This window comes from Ranitomeya imitator, chromosome 4, assembly GCF_032444005.1.
Source record: "Ranitomeya imitator isolate aRanImi1 chromosome 4, aRanImi1.pri, whole genome shotgun sequence".
Lineage (NCBI taxonomy): Eukaryota > Metazoa > Chordata > Amphibia > Anura > Dendrobatidae > Ranitomeya > Ranitomeya imitator.
In genome coordinates, this window is record NC_091285.1 from 668799576 (window position 1) to 668820771 (window position 21196).

General features: G+C 43.5%; 1 protein-coding gene across 1 annotated transcript; it reads left to right on the plus strand.

The window, feature by feature from the left end:
* Positions 1-1961: 1961 nt before the first annotated feature.
* TMEM205 (transmembrane protein 205) lies at positions 1962-9050 on the plus strand. Its single transcript, XM_069767220.1, has 4 exons — positions 1962-2042; positions 2902-3002; positions 6583-6746; positions 6904-9050. The coding sequence occupies exons 2-4, from the start codon at positions 2903-2905 to the stop codon at positions 7204-7206; spliced, it is 567 nt and encodes a 188-aa protein (XP_069623321.1). The 5' UTR covers positions 1962-2042; position 2902; the 3' UTR covers positions 7207-9050.
* Positions 9051-21196: the final 12146 nt, after the last annotated feature.

The window sequence follows — 21196 nt, forward strand, 5'->3', positions numbered from 1 at the left end:
TATGGGGACACTGTGGATATCACTGTTATTATGGGGGCACTGTGGATATCGCTGTTATTATGGGGGCACTGTGGATATCACTGTTATTATGGGGGCACTCTGGATATCACTGTTATTATGGGGGCACTCTGGATATCACTGTTATTATGGGGGCACTGTGGATATCACTGTTATTATGGGGCACTGTGGATATCACTGTTATTATGGGGACACTGTGGATATCACTGTTATTATGGGGGCACTGTGGATATCACTGTTATTATGGGGCACTGTGGATATCACTGTTATTATGGGGGCACTGTGGATATCACTGTTATTATGGGACACTGTGGATATCACTGTTATTATGGGGGCACTGTGGATATCACTGTTATTATGGGGCACTGTGGATATCGCTGTTATTATGGGGGCACTGTGGATATCACTGTTATTATGGAGGCACTGTGGATATCGCTGTTATTATGGGGGCACTGTGGATATCACTGTTATTATGGGGGCACTGTGGATATCACTGTTATTATGAGGGCACTGTGGATATCGCTGTTATTATGGGGACACTGTGGATATCACTGTTATTATGGGGGCACTGTGGATATCACTGTTATTATGGGGCACTGTGGATATCACTGTTATTATGGGGACACTGTGGATATCACTGTTATTATGGGGACACTGTGGATATCACTGTTATTATGGGGGCACTGTGGATATCACTGTTATTATGGGGGCACTGTGGATATCACTGTTATTATGGGGACACTGTGGATATCACTGTTATTATGGGGGCACTGTGGATATCACTGTTATTATGGGGCACTGTGGATATCACTGTTATTATGGGGACACTGTGGATATCGCTGTTATTATGGGGACACTGTGGATATCACTGTTATTATGGGACACTGTGGATATCGCTGTTATTATGGGGACACTGTGGATATCACTGTTATTATGGGGGCACTGTGGATATCACTGTTATTATGGGGGCACTGTGGATATCACTGTTATTATGGGGGCACTGTGGATATCGCTGTTATTATGGGGGCACTGTGGATATCGCTGTTACTATGGGGGCACTGTGGATATCGCTGTTATTATGGGGGCACTGTGGATATCACTGTTATTATGGGGGCACTGTGGATATCACTGTTATTATGGGGGCACTGTGGATATCACTGTTATTATGAGGACACTGTGGATATCACTGTTATTATGGGACACTGTGGATATCACTGTTATTATGGGGGCACTGTGGATATCACTGTTATTATGGGGGCACTGTGGATATCACTGTTATTATGGGGGCACTGTGGATATCGCTGTTATGGGGGCACTGTGGATATCACTGTTATTATGGGACACTGTGGATATCACTGTTATTATGGGGGCACTGTGGATATCACTGTTATTATGGGGGCACTGTGGATATCACTGTTATTATGGGGACACTGTGGATATCGCTGTTATGGGGGCACTGTGGATATCACTGTTATTATGGGGGCACTGTGGATATCACTGTTATTATGGGGGCACTGTGGATATCACTGTTATTATGGGGACACTGTGGATATCACTGTTATTATGGGGCACTGTGGATATCACTGTTATTATGGGGGCACTGTGGATATCACTGTTATTATGGGGGCACTGTGGATACCCCTTTCCGGCGCTGTAACTAATACTGTGTGGGCCTCCCGTGCACATATGTGTATGTTTGTGTAATTTCGGACTATATTTCTTCACAGTCAGACAGGTGGCGGACATTACCGCTTCGGCTCAGAGCGGGGGGGGGGGTTCATTGGGCCTTTTTCGGAAGGCGAACAGAGAGAAAAGTTATAATTTTTCCTCAGCTGAGCTTCCGTAGTCCGCAAGGTACTCATGGACATCTTAGTAACAGTTGCTAAGGGAGGAACGCGTATCCGATTGGTCGGAAAAGAAACCTGCTTCTGATGACATCACGGGGAATAATGAAATCGCAGGGAACCCGGAAGTAGGAGCCAGTCGCTCTGCTGCTGTCAGACCGTGAAGTAGACGATTGTCAGGTACAAGGGGCGGCGGCTTAGTGTATGACGTCACATGTTTGTACTAATGACGGTGTTTATATGTTTTATATATTTCAAGGCTCACCCAGCCTTGCTGGGATTTGTAGTTCGCCAGCATAAGCTGCTAATGCTCTGAAATCAGGCCAAGGCTCTAATGCATGATTAGATCGGCTGTTCTTAGGGGGGAACTCCATCTCATGACTTTTGGAGCACAACTTTCCTTCTTGCTCTACAATTAAAGAGCTCTGACCCTCTTCTGTGTGTAAAAAGTGGCTTGGTGTCTGCTTGCTGTCAGTGAATAGACACATCCAGAGTGCGCCATAGCAGGGACATCGATCAGCACTGGAGTCACCACTGTATAGAGGATTACATTCAGCGACAGCAAGCAGAGATCATGAACATGGCGGAGGGGAGGGGAAGTAATCCCAAATCCACAGGAAGCTCGGATTATTATTGGATAAGGGGCACCACGTGTGCGGGCGGCCGCTTATCTCCCTCGCTGTATGATAACCTGCATTTCTGGCTGATCCTCCTAGAGGAATTGTCCCACCGTGAAATGAACCATCAGCTATGTGAGCCGGCGCCTATATGGCGGGTCTATAGGCGCCATAGTGGGGGGCCGCCATTTACATGCCATGATAGGGAATGCAGGAGACTGCCCCCTTGTGTTGGGGTGCAGGATGACCGCGCTGCCCCCCGATCTGACGGCCGCACGCAGCCCACGCTGGCCTCTTGTACCGTGCACGGCCGCCTTATCTGCCACATGACTCAGCACCACGGTAGTCTGGGGCCTGCAGAGGGGAGTAGGAAACACTGGATGTATATGGCGTGGGGTGACGACTGCTGTCTTTCTCCGCAGGATGGTGGCGGAGGGGGATCCCGGGAGCCTGGTGAAGGTGGCGCACGTCCTGCTGCTGGCGGCATCATGGGGCATGCAGTGCTGGGTGACGTTTGTCGCAGGTGATGCCTCACGTGTGTGGTGACTTTTTGGCCTCTCTGTGCCGCTGCTTAGTGATAAGTAACATAGTAACATAGTAACATAGTTAGTAAGGCCGAAAAAAGACATTTGTCCATCCAGTTCAGCCTATATTCCATCATAATAAATCCCCAGATCTACGTCCTTCTACAGAACCTAATAATTGTATGATACAATATTGTTCTGCTCCAGGAAGACATCCAGGCCTCTCTTGAACCCCTCGACTGAGTTCGCCATCACCACCTCCTCAGGCAAGCAATTCCAGATTCTCACTGCCCTAACAGTAAAGAATCCTCTTCTATATTGGTGGAAAAACCTTCTCTCCTCCAGACGCAAAGAATGCCCCCTTGTGCCCGTCACCTTCCTTGGTATAAACAGATCCTCAGCGAGATATTTGTATTGTCCCCTTATATACTTATACATGGTTATTAGATCGCCCCTCAGTCGTCTTTTTTCTAGACTAAATAATCCTAATTTCGCTAATCTATCTGGGTATTGTAGTTCTTCCATCCCCTTTATTAATTTTGTTGCCCTCCTTTGTACTCTCTCTAGTTCCATTATATCCTTCCTGAGCACCGGTGCCCAAAACTGGACACAGTACTCCATGTGCGGTCTAACTAGGGATTTGTACAGAGGCAGTATAATGCTCTCATCATGTGTATCCAGACCTCTTTTAATGCACCCCATGATCCTGTTTGCATTGGCAGCTGCTGCCTGGCATTGGCTGCTCCAGGTAAGTTTATCATTAACTAGGATCCCCAAGTCCTTCTCCCTGTCAGATTTACCCAGTGGTTTCCCGTTCAGTGTGTAATGGTGATATTGATTCCCTCTTCCCATGTGTATAACCTTACATTTATCATTGTTAAACCTCATCTGCCACCTTTCAGCCCAAGTTTCCAACTTATCCAGATCCATCTGTAGCAGAATACTATCTTCTCTTGTATTAACTGCTTTACATAGTTTTGTATCATCTGCAAATATCGATATTTTACTGTGTAAACCTTCTACCAGATCATTAATGAATATGTTGAAGAGAACAGGTCCCAATACTGACCCCTGCGGTACCCCACTGGTCACAGCGACCCAGTTAGAGACTATACCATTTATAACCACCCTCTGCTTTCTATCACTAAGCCAGTTACTAACCCATTTACACACATTTTCCCCCAGACCAAGCATTCTCATTTTGTGTACCAACCTCTTGTGCGGCACGGTATCAAACGCTTTGGAAAAATCGAGATATACCACGTCCAATGACTCACCGTGGTCCAGCCTATAGCTTACCTCTTCATAAAAACTGATTAGATTGGTTTGACAGGAGCGATTTCTCATAAACCCATGCTGATATGGAGTTAAACAGTTATTCTCATTGAGATAATCCAGAATAACATCCCTCAGAAACCCTTCAAATATTTTACCAACAATAGAGGTTAGACTTACTGGCCTATAATTTCCAGGTTCACTTTTAGAGCCCTTTTTGAATATTGGCACCACATTTGCTATGCGCCAGTCCTGCGGAACAGACCCTGTCGCTATAGAGTCACTAAAAATAAGAAATAATGGTTTATCTATTACATTACTTAGTTCTCTTAGTACTCGTGGGTGTATGCCATCTGGACCCGGAGATTTATCTATTTTAATCTTATTTAGCCGATTTCGCAGCTCTTCTTGGGTTAGATTGGTGACCCTTAATATAGGGTTTTCATTGTTTCTTGGGATTTCACCTAGCATTTCATTTTCCACCGTGAATACCGTGGAGAAGAAGGTGTTTAATATGTTAGCTTTTTCCTCGTCATCTACAACCATTCTTTCCTCACTATTTTTTAAGGGGCCTACATTTTCAGTTTTTATTCTTTTACTATTGATATAGTTGAAGAACAGTTTGGGATTAGTTTTACTCTCCTTAGCAATGTGCTTCTCTGTTTCCTTTTTGGCAGCTTTAATTAGTTTTTTAGATAAAGTATTTTTCTCCCTATAGTTTTTTAGAGCTTCAATGGTGCCATCCTGCTTTAGTAGTGCAAATGCTTTCTTTTTACTGTTAATTGCCTGTCTTACTTCTTTGTTTAGCCACATTGGGTTTTTCCTATTTCTAGTCCTTTTATTCCCACAAGGTATAAACCGCTTACACTGCCTATTTAGGATGTTCTTAAACATTTCCCATTTATTATCTGTATTCTTATTTCTGAGGATATTGTCCCAGTCTACCAGATTAAGGGCATCTCTAAGCTGGTCAAACTTTGCCTTCCTAAAGTTCAGTGTTTTTGTGACTCCCTGACAAGTGCCCCTAGTGAAAGACAGGTGAAACTGTACAATATTGTGGTCGCTATTTCCTAGATGCCCAACCACCTGCAGATTTGTTATTCTGTCAGGTCTATTAGATAGTATTAGGTCTAAAAGTGCTGCTCCTCTGGTTGGATTCTGCACCAATTGTGAAAGATAATTTTTCTTGGTTATTAGCAGAAACCTGTTGCCTTTATGGGTTTCACAGGTTTCTGTTTCCCAGTTAATATCCGGGTAGTTAAAGTCCCCCATAACCAGGACCTCATTATGGGTTGCAGCTTCATCTATCTGCTTTAGAAGTAGACTTTCCATGGTTTCTGTTATATTTGGGGGTTTGTAACAGACCCCAATGAGAATTTTGTTACCATTTTTCCCTCCATGAATTTCGACCCATATGGACTCGACATCCTCATTTCCTTCGCTAATATCCTCCCTTAAAGTGGACTTTAGACAAGACTTTACATAGAGACAAACCCCTCCTCCTCTCCGATTTTTACGATCCTTTCTAAACAGACTGTAACCCTGTAAGTTAACTGCCCAGTCATAGCTTTCATCTAACCATGTCTCGGTTATTCCCACTATGTCAAAGTTACCTGTAGATATTTCTGCTTCTAGTTCTTCCATCTTGTTTGTCAGGCTTCTGGCGTTTGCGAGCATGCAGTTTAGAGGATTTTGTTTTGTTCCAATCTCCTCGCTGTGGATTGCTTTAGAAATGTTCTTACCTCCCATCTGAGTATGTTTTCCTGGGTCTTCTTTGTTCAAGTCTAATGTTTTTCTTCCCGTCCCCTCTTCTTCTAGTTTAACGCCCTCCTGATGAGTGTAGCGAGTCTTCTGGCGAATGTGTGTTTCCCAGGTTTGTTGAGGTGTAGTCCATCTCTGGCGAGGAGTCCATCGTACCAGTAATTCACACCGTGGTCCAGGAATCCGAATCCTTGTTGTCTGCACCATCGTCTTAGCCAGTTGTTTGCATCAAGGATCCTGTTCCATCTCCTGGTGCCATGCCCGTCTACTGGAAGGATAGAAGAAAAAACTACCTGTGCATCCAGTTCCTTTACTTTCTTCCCCAACTCTTCAAAGTCCTTGCAGATTGTCGGAAGTGACGGATGTCCATCCTGGGGTATTGGGACAAGGACGGCAGAATCCGATGGGTGTTGTGTGACTTGCCCGTCCCGGTACCCTAGGGGTGGTAGTGCGGTGTAGCAGCGGCACAGAACGATCTATGGCCGTGTGACCAGGGTAGTCTATGTCTTATAAGTAGCTGACGTCCTTCTTCCTCCTCCGCAGGCTTCGTAATGATCAGGGGCGTTCCCCGCCATATGTTTGGATTGGTGCAGAGTAAGCTGTTCCCCTTCTATGGGCACATTGTCCTGGGCTTCTCCTTCCTGAACCTGGCCATTTATGCCGCTTATCACCCACGGGAGCTGCTCTCCACCACTGAGAGTGTGCAGGTGAGTGACCCCAAATCTGAGCCCCCCAGGTATCACGCACCCTAATAGCTCTGGTTGTGTTATATGGGACAGGAGACACTCCCTGTCTATGTATGCTCATCCCTGTCTACGTATGCTCATCCCTGTCTACGTATGCTCATCTCTGTATGTTTTGCAGATCGGTCTCTTCTTCGTCTCCCTCATTCTATCCGCACTCAACGCTCGATGGTTCTTCCCGGCCTCTACTAATGTCATGTTTAAGATGCAGGCCGTAGAGCGCGAGCATGGCCTGGGAGCGGAGATCGGGCTGAGCGCCAACGTCGAAGGGTACAAGCGCCTGCGGGAGAAGGACCCCAAATACCAAGCCCTGCGCAAATCCTTTGTGCGTTACCATGGTATCTCCTCTCTCTGCAACTTGGTGACGTTGCTCTGTAATGGCGCAAGCTTGGTATTCACTGCCCTGCTACTGCCCTCAATATAAAGAGTCGGCAGTGGGGACCACGGACCGCAAACCTGCCAAGCAACGCTGATATTGCACTTTCAAAATTCCTGATCATTTCTTGTTAATTGATGTGAATTTTCTGCTTGTAAATTTTTAATGGATAAAATGTTGGATTTTTAAGAAACACGAAAATTTGTCAATGTGTACAGGAATGTAACGAATAAAATACTGCCCCCTATGTACAAGAATATAACTACTATAATACTGCCCCCTATGTACAAGAATATAACTACTATAATACTGCCCCTATGTACAAGAATATAACTACTATAATACTGCCCCTATGTACAAGAATATAACTACTGTAATACTGCCCCCTATGTACAAGAATATAACTACTATAATACTGCTCCTATGTACAAGAATATAACTACTATAATACTGCCCCTATGTACAAGAATATAACTACTGTAATACTGCCCCCTATGTACAAGAATATAACTACTATAATACTGCCCCCTATGTACAAGAATATAACTACTATAATACTGCCCCTATGTACAAGAATATAACTACTGTAATACTGCCCCCTATGTACAAGAATATAACTACTATAATACTGCTCCTATGTACAAGAATATAACTACTATAATACTGCCCCTATGTACAAGAATATAACTACTGTAATACTGCCCCCTATGTACAAGAATATAACTACTGTAATACTGCTCCTATGTACAAGAATATAACTACTATAATACTGCTCCTATGTACAAGAATATAACTACTATAATACTGCTCATATGTACAAGAATATAACTACTATAATACTGCCCCCTATGTACAAGAATATAACTACTATAATACTGCTCCTATGTACAAGAATATAACTACTATAATACTGCTCCTATGTACAAGAATATAACTACTATAATACTGCCCCCCTATGTACAAGAATATAACTACTATAATACTGCCCATATGTACAAGAATATAACTACTATAATACTGCTCATATGTACAAGAATATAACTACTATAATACTGCTCCTATGTACAAGAATATAACTACTATAATACTGCTCATATGTACGGGATTCAGTAATAAGCTAATATCTGCATACTACACTCAATAGGTCTAGAATTAAATATCCGATGGGTTGAATATTGATGCACCGGACCTTACGTTCCTTCATAGAGGTGTGCCGCGTGTGCTCGGTAGACGGTTGACATCTTCTGAAGTAATACACTGTACATATTCGTGTGGACAGTACCGTCTGGGCTCACAGCTTTATAGCGGTATGACTCCAGTATAGTTGCTGTCCTGGGACGTCCCTGCACCCCGCTCGGCGCATCATGAACTCTGTGCTCATCCCAGCTATTATTATAATGAGCAGCTTTATGGTTTATATGGGGTTAGTGCTGGTCTACATAGTGGGACAGCACCCCAATGTTTACACTGTGTCTGGTCACACAGTGGTTTGCCATGATGAAGGCACTAGGTGGCGCTAATATATGTATTTTTATGGCCACCTCCAGTTACATTAGGCCATTGAGGACACAGCGAGAGATTTCCACATCCAAACGTGTTGCAAATCAGATAAATATTTGTACTTACTGATAATATATACTTATTCTTACATATTTTCTGATAGAATGCCACTCAACACATAACAAACATGTATACATTCCTGCAATCTTGTATCGAGTCCATAGCATTTGGTAAAAAAAGGGCGGCATTAAACTGTATCGATCAGTAAAAAAAAAAGTGTTTACCCGTAGACCAGAGAAGTCAAACTCAAATACACAGAGGGACAAAATTAAAAACTTGGACAAAGTCATGGACCAACCTTGTCATTTATTAAAAAAAAGTCTACAATTGAAGTTTTTCTTTATCATTTTTTAATAATGGTCCCCCTTATAGTCGTCCATACAGAATAATGGCCCCCACATAGTCTTCCATACAGTATAATAGGCCCCACATAGTTTAGATATATGGAAAATAAATATACAGTATATATGTGTGTGTGTGTGTGTGTGTGTGTGTGTGTATATATATATATATATATATATATATATATATATATATATATATATATATATATATAAATATATATATATATAAATACCATATATACTCGAGTATAAGCCGACCCCCCTAATTTTGCCACAAAAAACTGGGAAAACTTAATGACTGGAGTATAAGCCTAGGGCGGGAAATGCCGCAGCTACCGGTGAATTTCAAAAATACAAATAGATACCAATAAAAGTAAAATTAATTGAGACATCAGAAGGTTAAGTGTTTTTGAATATCCATATTGAATCAGGAGACCCATATAATGCTCCATACAGTTCATTATGGCCCCATAAGATGCTCCATACAAAATATGCCCCATATAATCCTGCATAAAGGTTATGATGGACCCCATAAGATGCTCCATATTAAAATATTCCCCATATAATGCTCCACAAATGTGGATTATGGCCACATAAGATACTCTAAGATATTTGCCCCATATAATGCTGCACAAACATTGATTATGGCCCCATAAGATGCTCCATGTAGACATTTGCCCCATATGCAGTTGCTACTATAAAAAAAAAATAAAATCACATACTCACCTCTCCTTGCTCAGGCCCCCGGCACTTGCTATATTCACCTGCTCCACGTTCCACTGCCGCCGGCCGCCGCTGCGTCTTCCGCGTCCTCTGCACTGACTGTTCAGGCAGAGGGTGGCGCACACTAATCGCGTCATCGCGGCCTCTGACCTGAGCGTCACTGCAGAGGACAGGGAAGACAGAGCAGGGCTGACGGTGGAACGGGGAGCAGGTGAATATCGCGCACTGCGTTATACTCACCTGCTCCTGGCGCGGTCCCTGGTTCCCTGGCTCCGGCAGCTTCTTCCTGTAGTGAGCGGCCACATGGTACCGCTCATTACAGTAATGAATATGTGACCCCACCCTTTGGGAGTGGAGTGGGGTCCATATTCATTAGTGTAATGAGTGGTACCATGTGACCGCTCACTACAGGAAGAAGCTGCCGGGGAACCAGGGACCGCGCCAGGAGCAGGTGAGTATGATCACACAGCTGCTGCTCCACCTCCCCTGCCGACCCCTCGGTATGACTCGAGTATAAGCCGAGGGGCAATTTCAGCCTAAAAAAATGGGCTGAAATTCTCGGCTTATACTCGAGTGCATATATATATATATATATATATATATTATACATTTAAAATATAAAACATTATTTCAGCATTAGTTTGTTTTCTGAAGACGCATTGTATAAATTATATAAATTTATTTGCATTTTGCAGTGAGAAATAAGTATTTGATCCCCTACCAACCATTAAGAGTTATGGCTCCTACAGACCAGTTAGACGCTCCTAATGAACTCGGTACCTGCCCTAAAGACATCTGTCTTACATAGTCACCTTTATAAAAGACTCTTGTCCACAGACTCAATCAGTCAGACTGTAACATCTACAACATGGGTAAGACCAAAGAGCTTTATAAGGATGCCAGGGACAAGATCATAGACCTGCACAAAGCTGGAATGGGCTACAAAACCATAAGTAAGGCTACGTTCACATTTGCCTTGTGCAATGTTGCGTCGGCGACGCAACGCAAACAAGAACGCACGCTAAAACACATAGTTTTGCGACGCATGCGTCCTTTTTTGCCGAATTTTGGAAGCAAAAAAAATGCATCTTGCTGCGTCCTCTGCGCCCTAACGCTTGCGGCAAAATAAACGCATGCATCGCATAACGCATGCAAACATGTCCATGCGCCCCCATGTTAAATTAGAGGGGCGCATGGCGCATGCGTCGCCGCGGCTGCGCCCGACGCAGCCCGGCAGAACGCAAATGTGAACGTAGCCCAAGACGCTGGGTGAGAAGGAAACAACTGTTGGTGCAATAGTAAGAAAATGGAAGAAATACAAAATGACTGTCGATCGCCATCGATCTGGGGTACCATGCAAAATCTCACCTCGTGGGGTATCCTTGATCATGAGGAAGGTGAGAGATCAGCCTAAAATGACACGGGGAGAACTTGTTAATGATCTCAAGGCAGCTGGGACCACAGTCACCAAGAAAACCGTTGGTAACACATTACGCTGTAAAGGGTTAAAATCCTGCAGTGCCCGCAAGGTTCCCCTGCTCAAGATGGCACATGTGCAGGCCTGTCTGAAGTTTGCCAATGAACACGTGGATGATTCTGTGAGTGATTGGGAGAAGGTGCTGTGGTCAGATAAGACAAAAATTGAGTTTTTTGGCATTAACACAACACGCCGTGTTTGGAGGAAGAGAAATGCTGCTTATGACCCAAAGAACACCGTCCCCACTGTCAAGCATGGAGGTGGAAACATTATGTTTTGGGGTGTTTCTCTGCTAAGGGCACAGGACTACTTCACCGCATCAATGAGAGAATGGATGGAGCCATGTACCGTCAAAATCCTGAGTGACATCCTCCTTCCCTCTGTCAGGACATTAAAAATGGGTCGTGGCTGAGTCTTCCAGCAAAACAATGTCCCAAAACAAACAGCCAAGGCAACAAAGGAGTGGCTCAAAAAGAAGCACATTAAGGTCATGGAGTGGCCTAGTCAGTCTCCAGACCTTAACCCCTTTCTGACATCGGACGTACTATCCCGTCCATGTGGGGTGGGCCCCTATGACCATGGACGGGATAGTACGTCCAGCGAGATCGGCGGCGCTCACGGGGGGAGCGCCGCCGATCGCGGCCGGGTGTCAGCTGCCTATCGCAGCTGACATCCGGCACTATGTGCCAGGAGCGGTCACGGACCGCCCCCGGCACATTAACCCCTGGCACACCGCGATCAAAGATGATCGCGATGTGCCGGCGGTGCAGGGAAGCACCGCGCAGGGAGGGGGCTCCCTGCGGGCTTCCCTGAGCCCCCCGCAGCAACGCGATGTGATCGCGTTGCTGCGAGGGTCTTACCTCCCTCCCTCCCTGCTCGAGCCCCGGATCCAAGATGGCCGCGGATCCGGGTCCTGCAGGGAGGGAGGTGGCTTCACAGAGCCTGCTCAGAGCAGGCACTGTGAAGGCTGCAGCGCTGCATGTCAGATCAGTGATCTGACAGAGTGCTGTGCAAACTGTCAGATCACTGATCTGTGATGTCCCCCCCTGGGACAAAGTAAAAAAGTAAAAAAAAAAATTTTCAAATGTGTAAAAAAAAATAAAAAAAAATATTCCAAAATAATGAAAAAAATATATATATTATTCCCATAAATACATTTCTTTATCTAAATAAAAAAAACAAAACAATAAAAGTACACATATTTAGTATCGCCGCGTCCGTAACAGCCCGACCTATAAAACTGGCCCACTAGTTAACCCCTTCAGTAAACACCGTAAGAAAAAAAAAAAAAAAACGAGGCAAAAAACAACGCTTTATTATCATACCGCCGAATAAAAAGTGGAATAACACGCGATCAAAAAGACAGATATAAATAACCATGGTACAGCTAAAAACGTCATCTTGTGCTACAAAAAATGAGCCGCCATACAGCATTATCAGCAAAAAAATAAAAAAGTTATAGTCCTGAGAATAAAGCGATGCAAAAATAATTATTTTTTCTATAAAATAGTTTTTATCGTATAAAAGCGCCAAAACATAAAAAAATGATATAAATGAGGTGTCGCTGTAATCGTACTGACCCGAATAATAAAACTGCTTTATCAATTTTACCAAACGCGGAACGGTATAAACGCCTCCCCCAAAAGAAATTCATGAATAGCTGGTTTTTGGTCATTCTGCCTCACAAAAATCGGAATAAAAAGCGATCAAAAAATGTCACGTGCCCGAAAATGTTACCAATAAAAACGTCAACTCGTCCCGCAAAAAACAAGACCTCACATGACTCTGTGGACCAAAATATAGAAAAATTATAGCTCTCAAAATGTGGTAACGCAAAAAATATTTTTTGCAATAAAAAGCGTCTTTCAGTGTGTGACGGCTGCCAATCATAAAAATCCGCTAAAAAACCCGCTATAAAAGAAAATCAAACCCCCCTTCATCACCCCCTTAGTTAGGGAAAAATTAAAAAAATGTATTTATTTCCATTTTCCCATTAGGGCTAGGGTTAGAGTTAGGGCTAGGGTTAGGGCTAGGGTTAGGGTTAGGGTTAGGGCTAGGGTTAGGGCTAGGGTTAGGGTTAGGGCTAGGGTTAGGGCTAGGGTTAGGGTTGGGGCTACAGTTTGGGTTGGGGCTAAAGTTACAGTTAGGGTTTAGATTACATTTACGGTTGGGAATAGGGTTGGGATTAGGGTTAGGGGTGTGTCTGGGTTAGAGGTGTGGTTAGGGCTACTGTTGGGATTAGGGTTAGGGGTGTGTTTGGATTAGGGTTTCAGTTATATTTGTGGGGTTTCCACTGTTTCGGCACATCAGGGGCTCTCCAAACGCGACATGGCGTCCGATCTCAATTCCAGCCAATTCTGCGTTGAAAAAGTAAAACAGTGCTTCTTCCCTTCCGAGCTCTCCCGTGTGCCCAAACAGGGGTTTACCCCAACATATGGGGTATCAGCGTACTCAGGACAAATAGGACAACAACTTTTGGGGTCCAATTTCTCCTGTTACCCTTGGGAAAATACAAAACTCGGGGCTAAAACATATTTTATGTGCGAAAAAAAAGGATTTTTTATTTTCACGGCTCTGCGTTATAAACTGTAGTGAAACACTTTGGGGTTCAAAGTTCTCACAACACATCTAGATTAGTTCCCTGGGGGGTCTAGTTTCCAATATGGGGTCACTTGTGGGGGGTTTCTACTGTTTAGGTACATTAGGGGTTCTGCAAACGCAATGTGACGTCTGCAGACCATTCCATCTAAGTCTGCATTCCAAATGGCGCTCCTTCCCTTCCGAGCCCTCCCATGCGCTCAAACGGTGGTTTCCCCCAACATACGGGGTATCAGCGTACTCAGGACAAATTGGACAACAACTTTTGGGGTCGAATTTCTCCTCTTACCCTCGGGAAAATACAAAACTGGGGGCTAAAAAATAATTTTGGGGGGAAAGATTTTTTTTTACATTTTCACGGCTCTGCGTTACAAACTGTAGTGAAACACTTGGGGGTTCAAAGCTATCACAACACATCTAGATGAGTTCCTTAGGGGGTCTAGTTTCCAAAATGGTGTCACTTGTGGGAAGTTTCTACTGTTTAGGTACATTAGGGGCTCTGCAAATGCAATGTGACACCTGCAGACCATTCCATCTAAGTCCTCATTCCAAATGGAGCTCCTTCCCTTCCGAGCCCTCCCATGCGCCCAAACAGTGGTTCCCCCCCACATATGGGGTATCAGCGCACTCAGGACAAATTGGACAACAAATTGTGGGGTCGAATTTCTCCTGTTACCCTCGGGAAAATACAAAACTGGGGGCTAAAAAATAATTTTTGTTTTATTTTTACGGCTCTCCATTATAAACTTCTGTGAAGCCCTTGGTGAGTCAAAGCGCTCAGCACACATCTAGATAAGTTCCTAAGGGGGTCTACTTTCCAAAATGGTGTCACTGGTGGGGGGTTTCTACTGTTTAGGTACATTAGGGGCTCTGCAAACGCAATGTGACACCTGCAGACCATTCCATCTAAGTCTGCATTCAAATGGCACTCCTTCCCTTCTGAGCCCTCCCATGTGCCCAAACAGTGGTTCCCCCCACATATGTTGTATCATCGCACTCAGGACAAATTGGGCAACAAATTTTGGGGTCCAATTTCTCCTGTTACCCTCAGGAAAATACAAAACTGGGGGCTAAAAAAATAATTTTTGTGGGAAAAAAATTTTGTTTTATTTTTACGGCTCTGCATTATAAACTTCTGTGAAGCACTTGGTGGGTCAAAGTGCTCACCACACCTCTAGATAAGTTCCTTAGGGGGTCTACTTTCCAAAATGGTGTCATTTGTGGGGGGTTTCAATGTTTAGGCACATCAGTGGCTCTTCAAACGCAACATGGCGTTCTATCTCAATTCCTGTCAATTTTGCTTTGAAAAGTCAAACGGCGCTCCTTCCCTTCCGAGCTCTCCCATCCGCCCAAACAGTGGTTTACCCCCACATATGGGGTATCAGCGTATTCAGGACAAATTGTACAACAACTTTTGGGGTCCAATTTCTTCTCTTACCCTTGGGAAAATAAAAAATTGGGGGCGAAAAGATAATTTTTGTGAAAAAATATGATTTTTTATTTTTACGGTTCTACATTATAAACTTCTGTGAAGCACTTGGTGGGTCAAAGTGCTCACCACACCTCTAGATAAGTTCCTTAGGGGGTCTACTTTCCAAAATGTTATCACTTGTGGGGGGTTTCAATGTTTAGGCACATCAGTGGCTCTTCAAACGCAACATGGCGTCCCATCTCAATTCCTGTCAATTTTGCATTGAAAAGTCAAACGGCGCTCCTTCCCTTCCGAGCTCTCCCATCCGCCCAAACAGTGGTTTACCCCCACATATGGGCTATCAGCGTACTCAGGACAAATTGTACAACAACTTTTGGGGTCCAATTTCTTCTCTTACCCTTGGGAAAATAAAAAATTGGGGGCGAAAAGATAATTTTTGTGAAAAAATATGATTTTTTATTTTTACGGTTCTACATTATAAACTTCTGTGAAGCACTTGGTGGGTCAAAGTGCTCACCACACCTCTAGATAAGTTCCTTAGGGGGTCTACTTTCAAAAATAGTGTCAATTGTGGGGGGTTTCAATGTTTAGCCACATCAGGGGCTCTCCAAACGAAATATGGCGTCCCATCTCAATTCCAGTCAATTTTGCATTGAAAAGTCAAATGGCACTCCTTCGCTTCCGAGCTCTGCCATGCGCCCAAACAGTGGTTTACCCCCACATGTGGGGTATTGGCATACTCAGGACAAATTGTACAACAATGTTTGGGGTCCATTTTCTCCTGTTACCCTTGGTAAAATAAAACAAATTGGAGCTGAATTAAATTTTTTGTGAAAAAAAGTTAAATGTTCATTTTTATTTAAACATTCAAAAAATTCCTGTGAAGCACCAGAAGGGTTAATAAACTTCTTGAATATGGTTTTGAGCACCTTGAGGGGTGTAGTTTTTAGAATGGTGTCACACTTGGGTATTTTCTATCATATAGACCCTCAAAATGACTTCAAATGAGATGTGGTCCCTAAAATAAAATGGTGTTGTAGAAATGAGAAATTGCTGGTCAACTTTTAACCCTTATAACTCCCTAACAAAAAAAAAATTTTGGTTCCAAAATTGTGCTGATGTAAAGTAGACATGTGGGAAATGTTACTTATTAAGTATTTTGTGTGACATATCTCTGTGATTTAATTGCATAAAAATTCAAAGTTGGAAAATTGCGAAATTTTCATAATTTTCGCCAAATTTCCGTTTTTTTCACAAATAAACGCAGGTACTATCAAAGAATTTTTACCATTGTCATGAAGTACAATATGTCACGAGAAAACAATGTCAGAATCACCAGGATCCATTAAAGCGTTCCAGAGTTATAACCTCATAAAGGGACAGTGGTCAGAATTGTAAAAATTGGCCCGGTCATTAACGTGCAAACCACCCTTGGGGGTAAAGGGGTTAATCCCATAGAAAACTTATGGAGGGAGATGAAGCTCCGAGTTGCCAAGCGACAGCCTCAAAATCTTAATGATTTAGAGATGATCTGCAAAAGAGGAGTGGACCAAAATTCCTCCTGACATGTGCACAAACCTCATCAACTACAAATAACATCTGTGCTTGCCAACAAGGGTATTGCCACCAAGTATTAAGTCTTGTTTGCCAGAGAGATCAAATACTTATTTCTCACTGCAAAATGCAAATAAATTTATATAATTTATAAAATGTGATTTTTGGGATTTTATTTGGGATATTCTATCTCTCGATGTTAAAATTAACTTATCCTTAAAATTATAGACTGTTCATGTCTTACAAAATCAGCAAGGGACCAAATAATTATTTCCTTCACTATATGTTTGGGAAGTGTACTACCATGCCTCTACGTAAACTAATCGCAGTCTTTTTTTTCGCAGAGCAAATCTCCTGTTGTAATTACCTGGTCACTGCAGGCCCCTACTTCAATAAAGGTTGATGTGTCGGCTCTTTCACTTACCCAGTTATAATTAGTTTCTCTCTTCCCTGGCCACAATTAATCCCATATATTCAATGTAAGGGTGCTATGTCCCCTCTCTGGAGATGTCTGTATGGATTTTTATATTTTCTCTACGACACCAGGGGACACAGTAAATATGATATTTCTATAAATCCCATTCACTTTGGTGGAAGTGTAAGATGCTGTGTTTAGTTTGAGCAGTGAAAATATGCAACTTCAAAAAACTCACCAAAAACTCATTGAGGGAACTTAACCTTAGAGTAAGAAACCAGATGTCAGCAGCACCAGTTGCTCTCTTTGCCATGTGGTTCTACCATCTCAAATGTTATCTTCCCTAAATCTCAATTCACCAACGTTTCCAGTATGTGCCCTCATGATAAAAGCTGTATTAGGCCTCCTTCACATGTCCTGGTGATTCCTGTACAGGAAAAACGGTACTGGTGAGATCCGTGGTCCGTTTGCTGGCCGCCTGTTTCACATCTGTGTGGCATCCGTGTGCAGTCCAGGTGACACGTACCGGCGCCTGTGAAAAGCGGTACAGTTCTCGCTGATCCCCGGGTTCCGGCTGCAGAAGGCAGCTCTCATCATTGTCGCTTGGTCTCCCTGAGATCAACACGACCAGGCGACTATGACAGGAGTTGTATTCAGCAGCAGCTTTGTCCCTCCTGTGTAATATAAAGAATTAAATAAAAAGAATGGCGTGGGCTCCCGTGCAATTTTCATAACCAGCAGAGGGAAAGCCCACAGCCTGGGGGGAATCTGGGACAAGGGACAATATCCCAAAAGATTCCCAGGCTATTAATAACAGCTCACAGCTGTTTGCTTAGCCTTTCCAAGTGAATTTATGGGGGACCCCAGAAAGAAATGATATAGCATGCGCCATTTGAGGGCTGATGTTGGTAGCCTGCGGGATGATGGGGCCAATATCCATGGCCCCTTCCCAGGCTATTAATATAAATCCACAGCTGTCTGTTTAGCCTTTGCTGGTGTGAATTTATAGGGGGACCCTACGTCATTTTTTTTGGCGTTGCCCGTAAATTTACCAGGAAAGGCTAAGCAAACAGCTGTGAGCTGTTATTAATAGCCTGGGAAGGAGTCATGGATAATGCCCGAGCAGGAGACAATGATGAGAGCTGCCTTCAGCTGCTGGTGCCTGGGATCAGCGCAAACTGTACCGCTTCTTCCCAGGCGCTGGTACGTGTCACGTTGATGACACACGCGGATGTCATCCATATGTCCTCAGTGTGCACGTGTGTGGCACGCATTTTGTCCATACTGTGCAAAAAATAAACTGACATGTCTGCAGGTTTTTCACCCGAACACATGGCCTTTGTGAGAAACTGGTCATGTACACACCAACATTGAACACAATGGATATGCATGTGTCTGTATTTGCGACCCTTAAAAAACAGACTGCATACGGACACAAAAAACGGACGTGTGAAGAAGGCGTTAGTCAGTATAGCTTCAGCTCTGTAACTGTTGTGTACGGAAAGGGGTTGTCCGGTCACAAGATATTGATGACGTATGCCTATAGGGCTGGTGCTGGCTAGATGTAGGCATAATAGCAAGATATTCTCAGAAATGTTACTACACGCCTCAATAACAGCATACAAGCCTACAATATACAGGGAGGAGCGATAATATCATTGTGGCATCTATCAGTTAATAGAATGCACAATAAATGATAAAACGACACATTATACACACACCTCCTACACACTACTACTACTACACCATGACAGGTATACACAGCACAGGTACAGTACACACATCTCCGCCTCACCCTTAGTAGCCTACCACCAATGGCAACATGCCACGAGGCTGCTAGGAAGCCCATGAGGCAAAGGGCTAGCACAGCCCCCCGGCCTATCATCGCATGTTCAACTGTATTGTCATTCTCGATGTCGGTACATTTAATAGTAATGATGAGAGAGGGAGTGTCAGCTGAAGTTCCTTCTTCCATCACCCCTCCTCGGCGTTTCACATCTCAGTGCAGTGGGTGCGATGATGTCACTACATGGCGCACGCTGTCCTGAGATGTTTGGTGCATCAGAACGCTAGCTATAGAGAGCGGAGCAGAGCCGCAGAAACGAAGAAGAGAGGTGAGTATTGTACTTTTTTTTTAAATCAGTGAGTACATTGTGGTAGCCATAATACTGTATGGAGGACTATGGGGAGTGCATTATACTGTATGGAGGACTATAGAGAGTGCATTATACAATATAAAGGACTATGCATTGCATTATACTATATGGAGGACTATAGGGAGTTCAATATACTGTATGCAAGACTATGGGGAGTGTATTATACTATATGGGGGACTATGGGGTGTATTATACTATATGGGGGACTATGGGGAATGCATTATACTATATGGGAGACTATGGGGAATGCATTATACTATATGGGAGACTATGGGGTGTATTATACTATATGGGGGACTATGGGGAATGCATTATACTGTATGGAGGACTATAGAGAGTGCATTATACAATATAAAGGACTATGCAGTGCATTATACTATATGGAGGACTATAGGGAGTTCATTATACTGTATGCAAGACTATGGGGAGTGTATTATACTATATGGGGGACTAAGGGGTGTATTATACTATATGGGGGACTATGGGGAATGCATTATACTATATGGGAGACTATGGGGAATGCATTATACTATATGGGAGACTATGGGGAGTGCATTATACTATATGGGGGACTATGGGGTGTATTATACTATATGGGGGACTATGGGGAATGCATTATACTATATGGGAGACTATGGGGAGTGCATTATACTATATGGGGGACTATGGGGTGTATTATACTATATGGGGGACTATGGGGAATGCATTATACTATATGGGAGACTATGGGGGACAATGGGCAGTGCTTTGTGCTATATAGAGGAATATGGGGTGCACTATGCTGTATGGAGACCTACGGATAATGCATTATAATATATGGAGAATTATGGAGTGCATTTTACTACATGGAGGATTATGGGGTGCAGTATACTATATGGAGGACTACGGGGCCATTATACTATATGGAGTACTATTGGGCCCGTTATACTATATGGATGGCTATGATGTGGCTCTTATAATATTTGGAGGGCTATATGGAAGCCTTTATACTTTATGGAGGGCTATGTGTGGTCTGTTATACTGTATGCAAAAAATAATACAGTGTGATGGTTTGCGTAGTGTCCATCATACTGTGTTGAGGGCTGGTCCATTATAGTTTACTGCATCGAGGTCACAGTTGGGGGATCATACCATGTCGGGGGTCACCATACTTTGCTGGGTAAGTTGAAGTGGGGTACATACTGTGCGCGCGGAGGGTACTTTTGTGTTTGGGGGCACTTTTGTTAGCATCATACTTTATGGGTGCAATTGAAAGGGGAATGTGTGTGTGTGCGTGCGTGCGTGCGTGCGTGTGTGTGTCCGTCCGTCCTATGGGACCCAGTGATGTCTATGTACGCCCCTGCTCACACTACTGCTACACCATAACAGGTATAAGCCTCACAGGTACAGTACACACATCCCCTCACACCACTTCTACAGTGATATACGTAGGTGTTGGATGTATGTACAGTCATGGCCAAAAGTATTGACACCCCTGCAATTCTGTCAGATAATACTCATTTTCTTCCTGAAAATGATTGCAAACACAAATTATTTGGTATTATTATCTTCATTTAATTTGTCTTAAATGAAAAAACACAAAAGAGAGAATGAAGCAAAAAGCAAAACATTGATCATTTCACACAAAACTCCAAAAATGGGCCAGACAAAAGTATTGGCACCCTCAGCCTAATACTTGGTTGCACAACCTTTAGCCAAAATAACTGCGACCAACCACTTCCGGTAACCATCAATGAGTTTCTTACAATGCTCTGCTGGAATTTTAGACCATTCTTCTTT

Excerpts from the sequence above, each read along its gene's own strand:
- TMEM205 (XM_069767220.1), top strand. The coding sequence starts at position 2,903 with ATGGTGGCGGAGGGGGATCCCGGGAGCCTGGTGAAGGTGGCGCACGTC. Across the intron at positions 3,003-6,582 it reads CTGGGTGACGTTTGTCGCAG|GCTTCGTAATGATCAGGGGC; the intron begins GTGATGCCTCAC and ends CCTCCTCCGCAG. Across the intron at positions 6,747-6,903 it reads CCACCACTGAGAGTGTGCAG|ATCGGTCTCTTCTTCGTCTC; the intron begins GTGAGTGACCCC and ends TATGTTTTGCAG.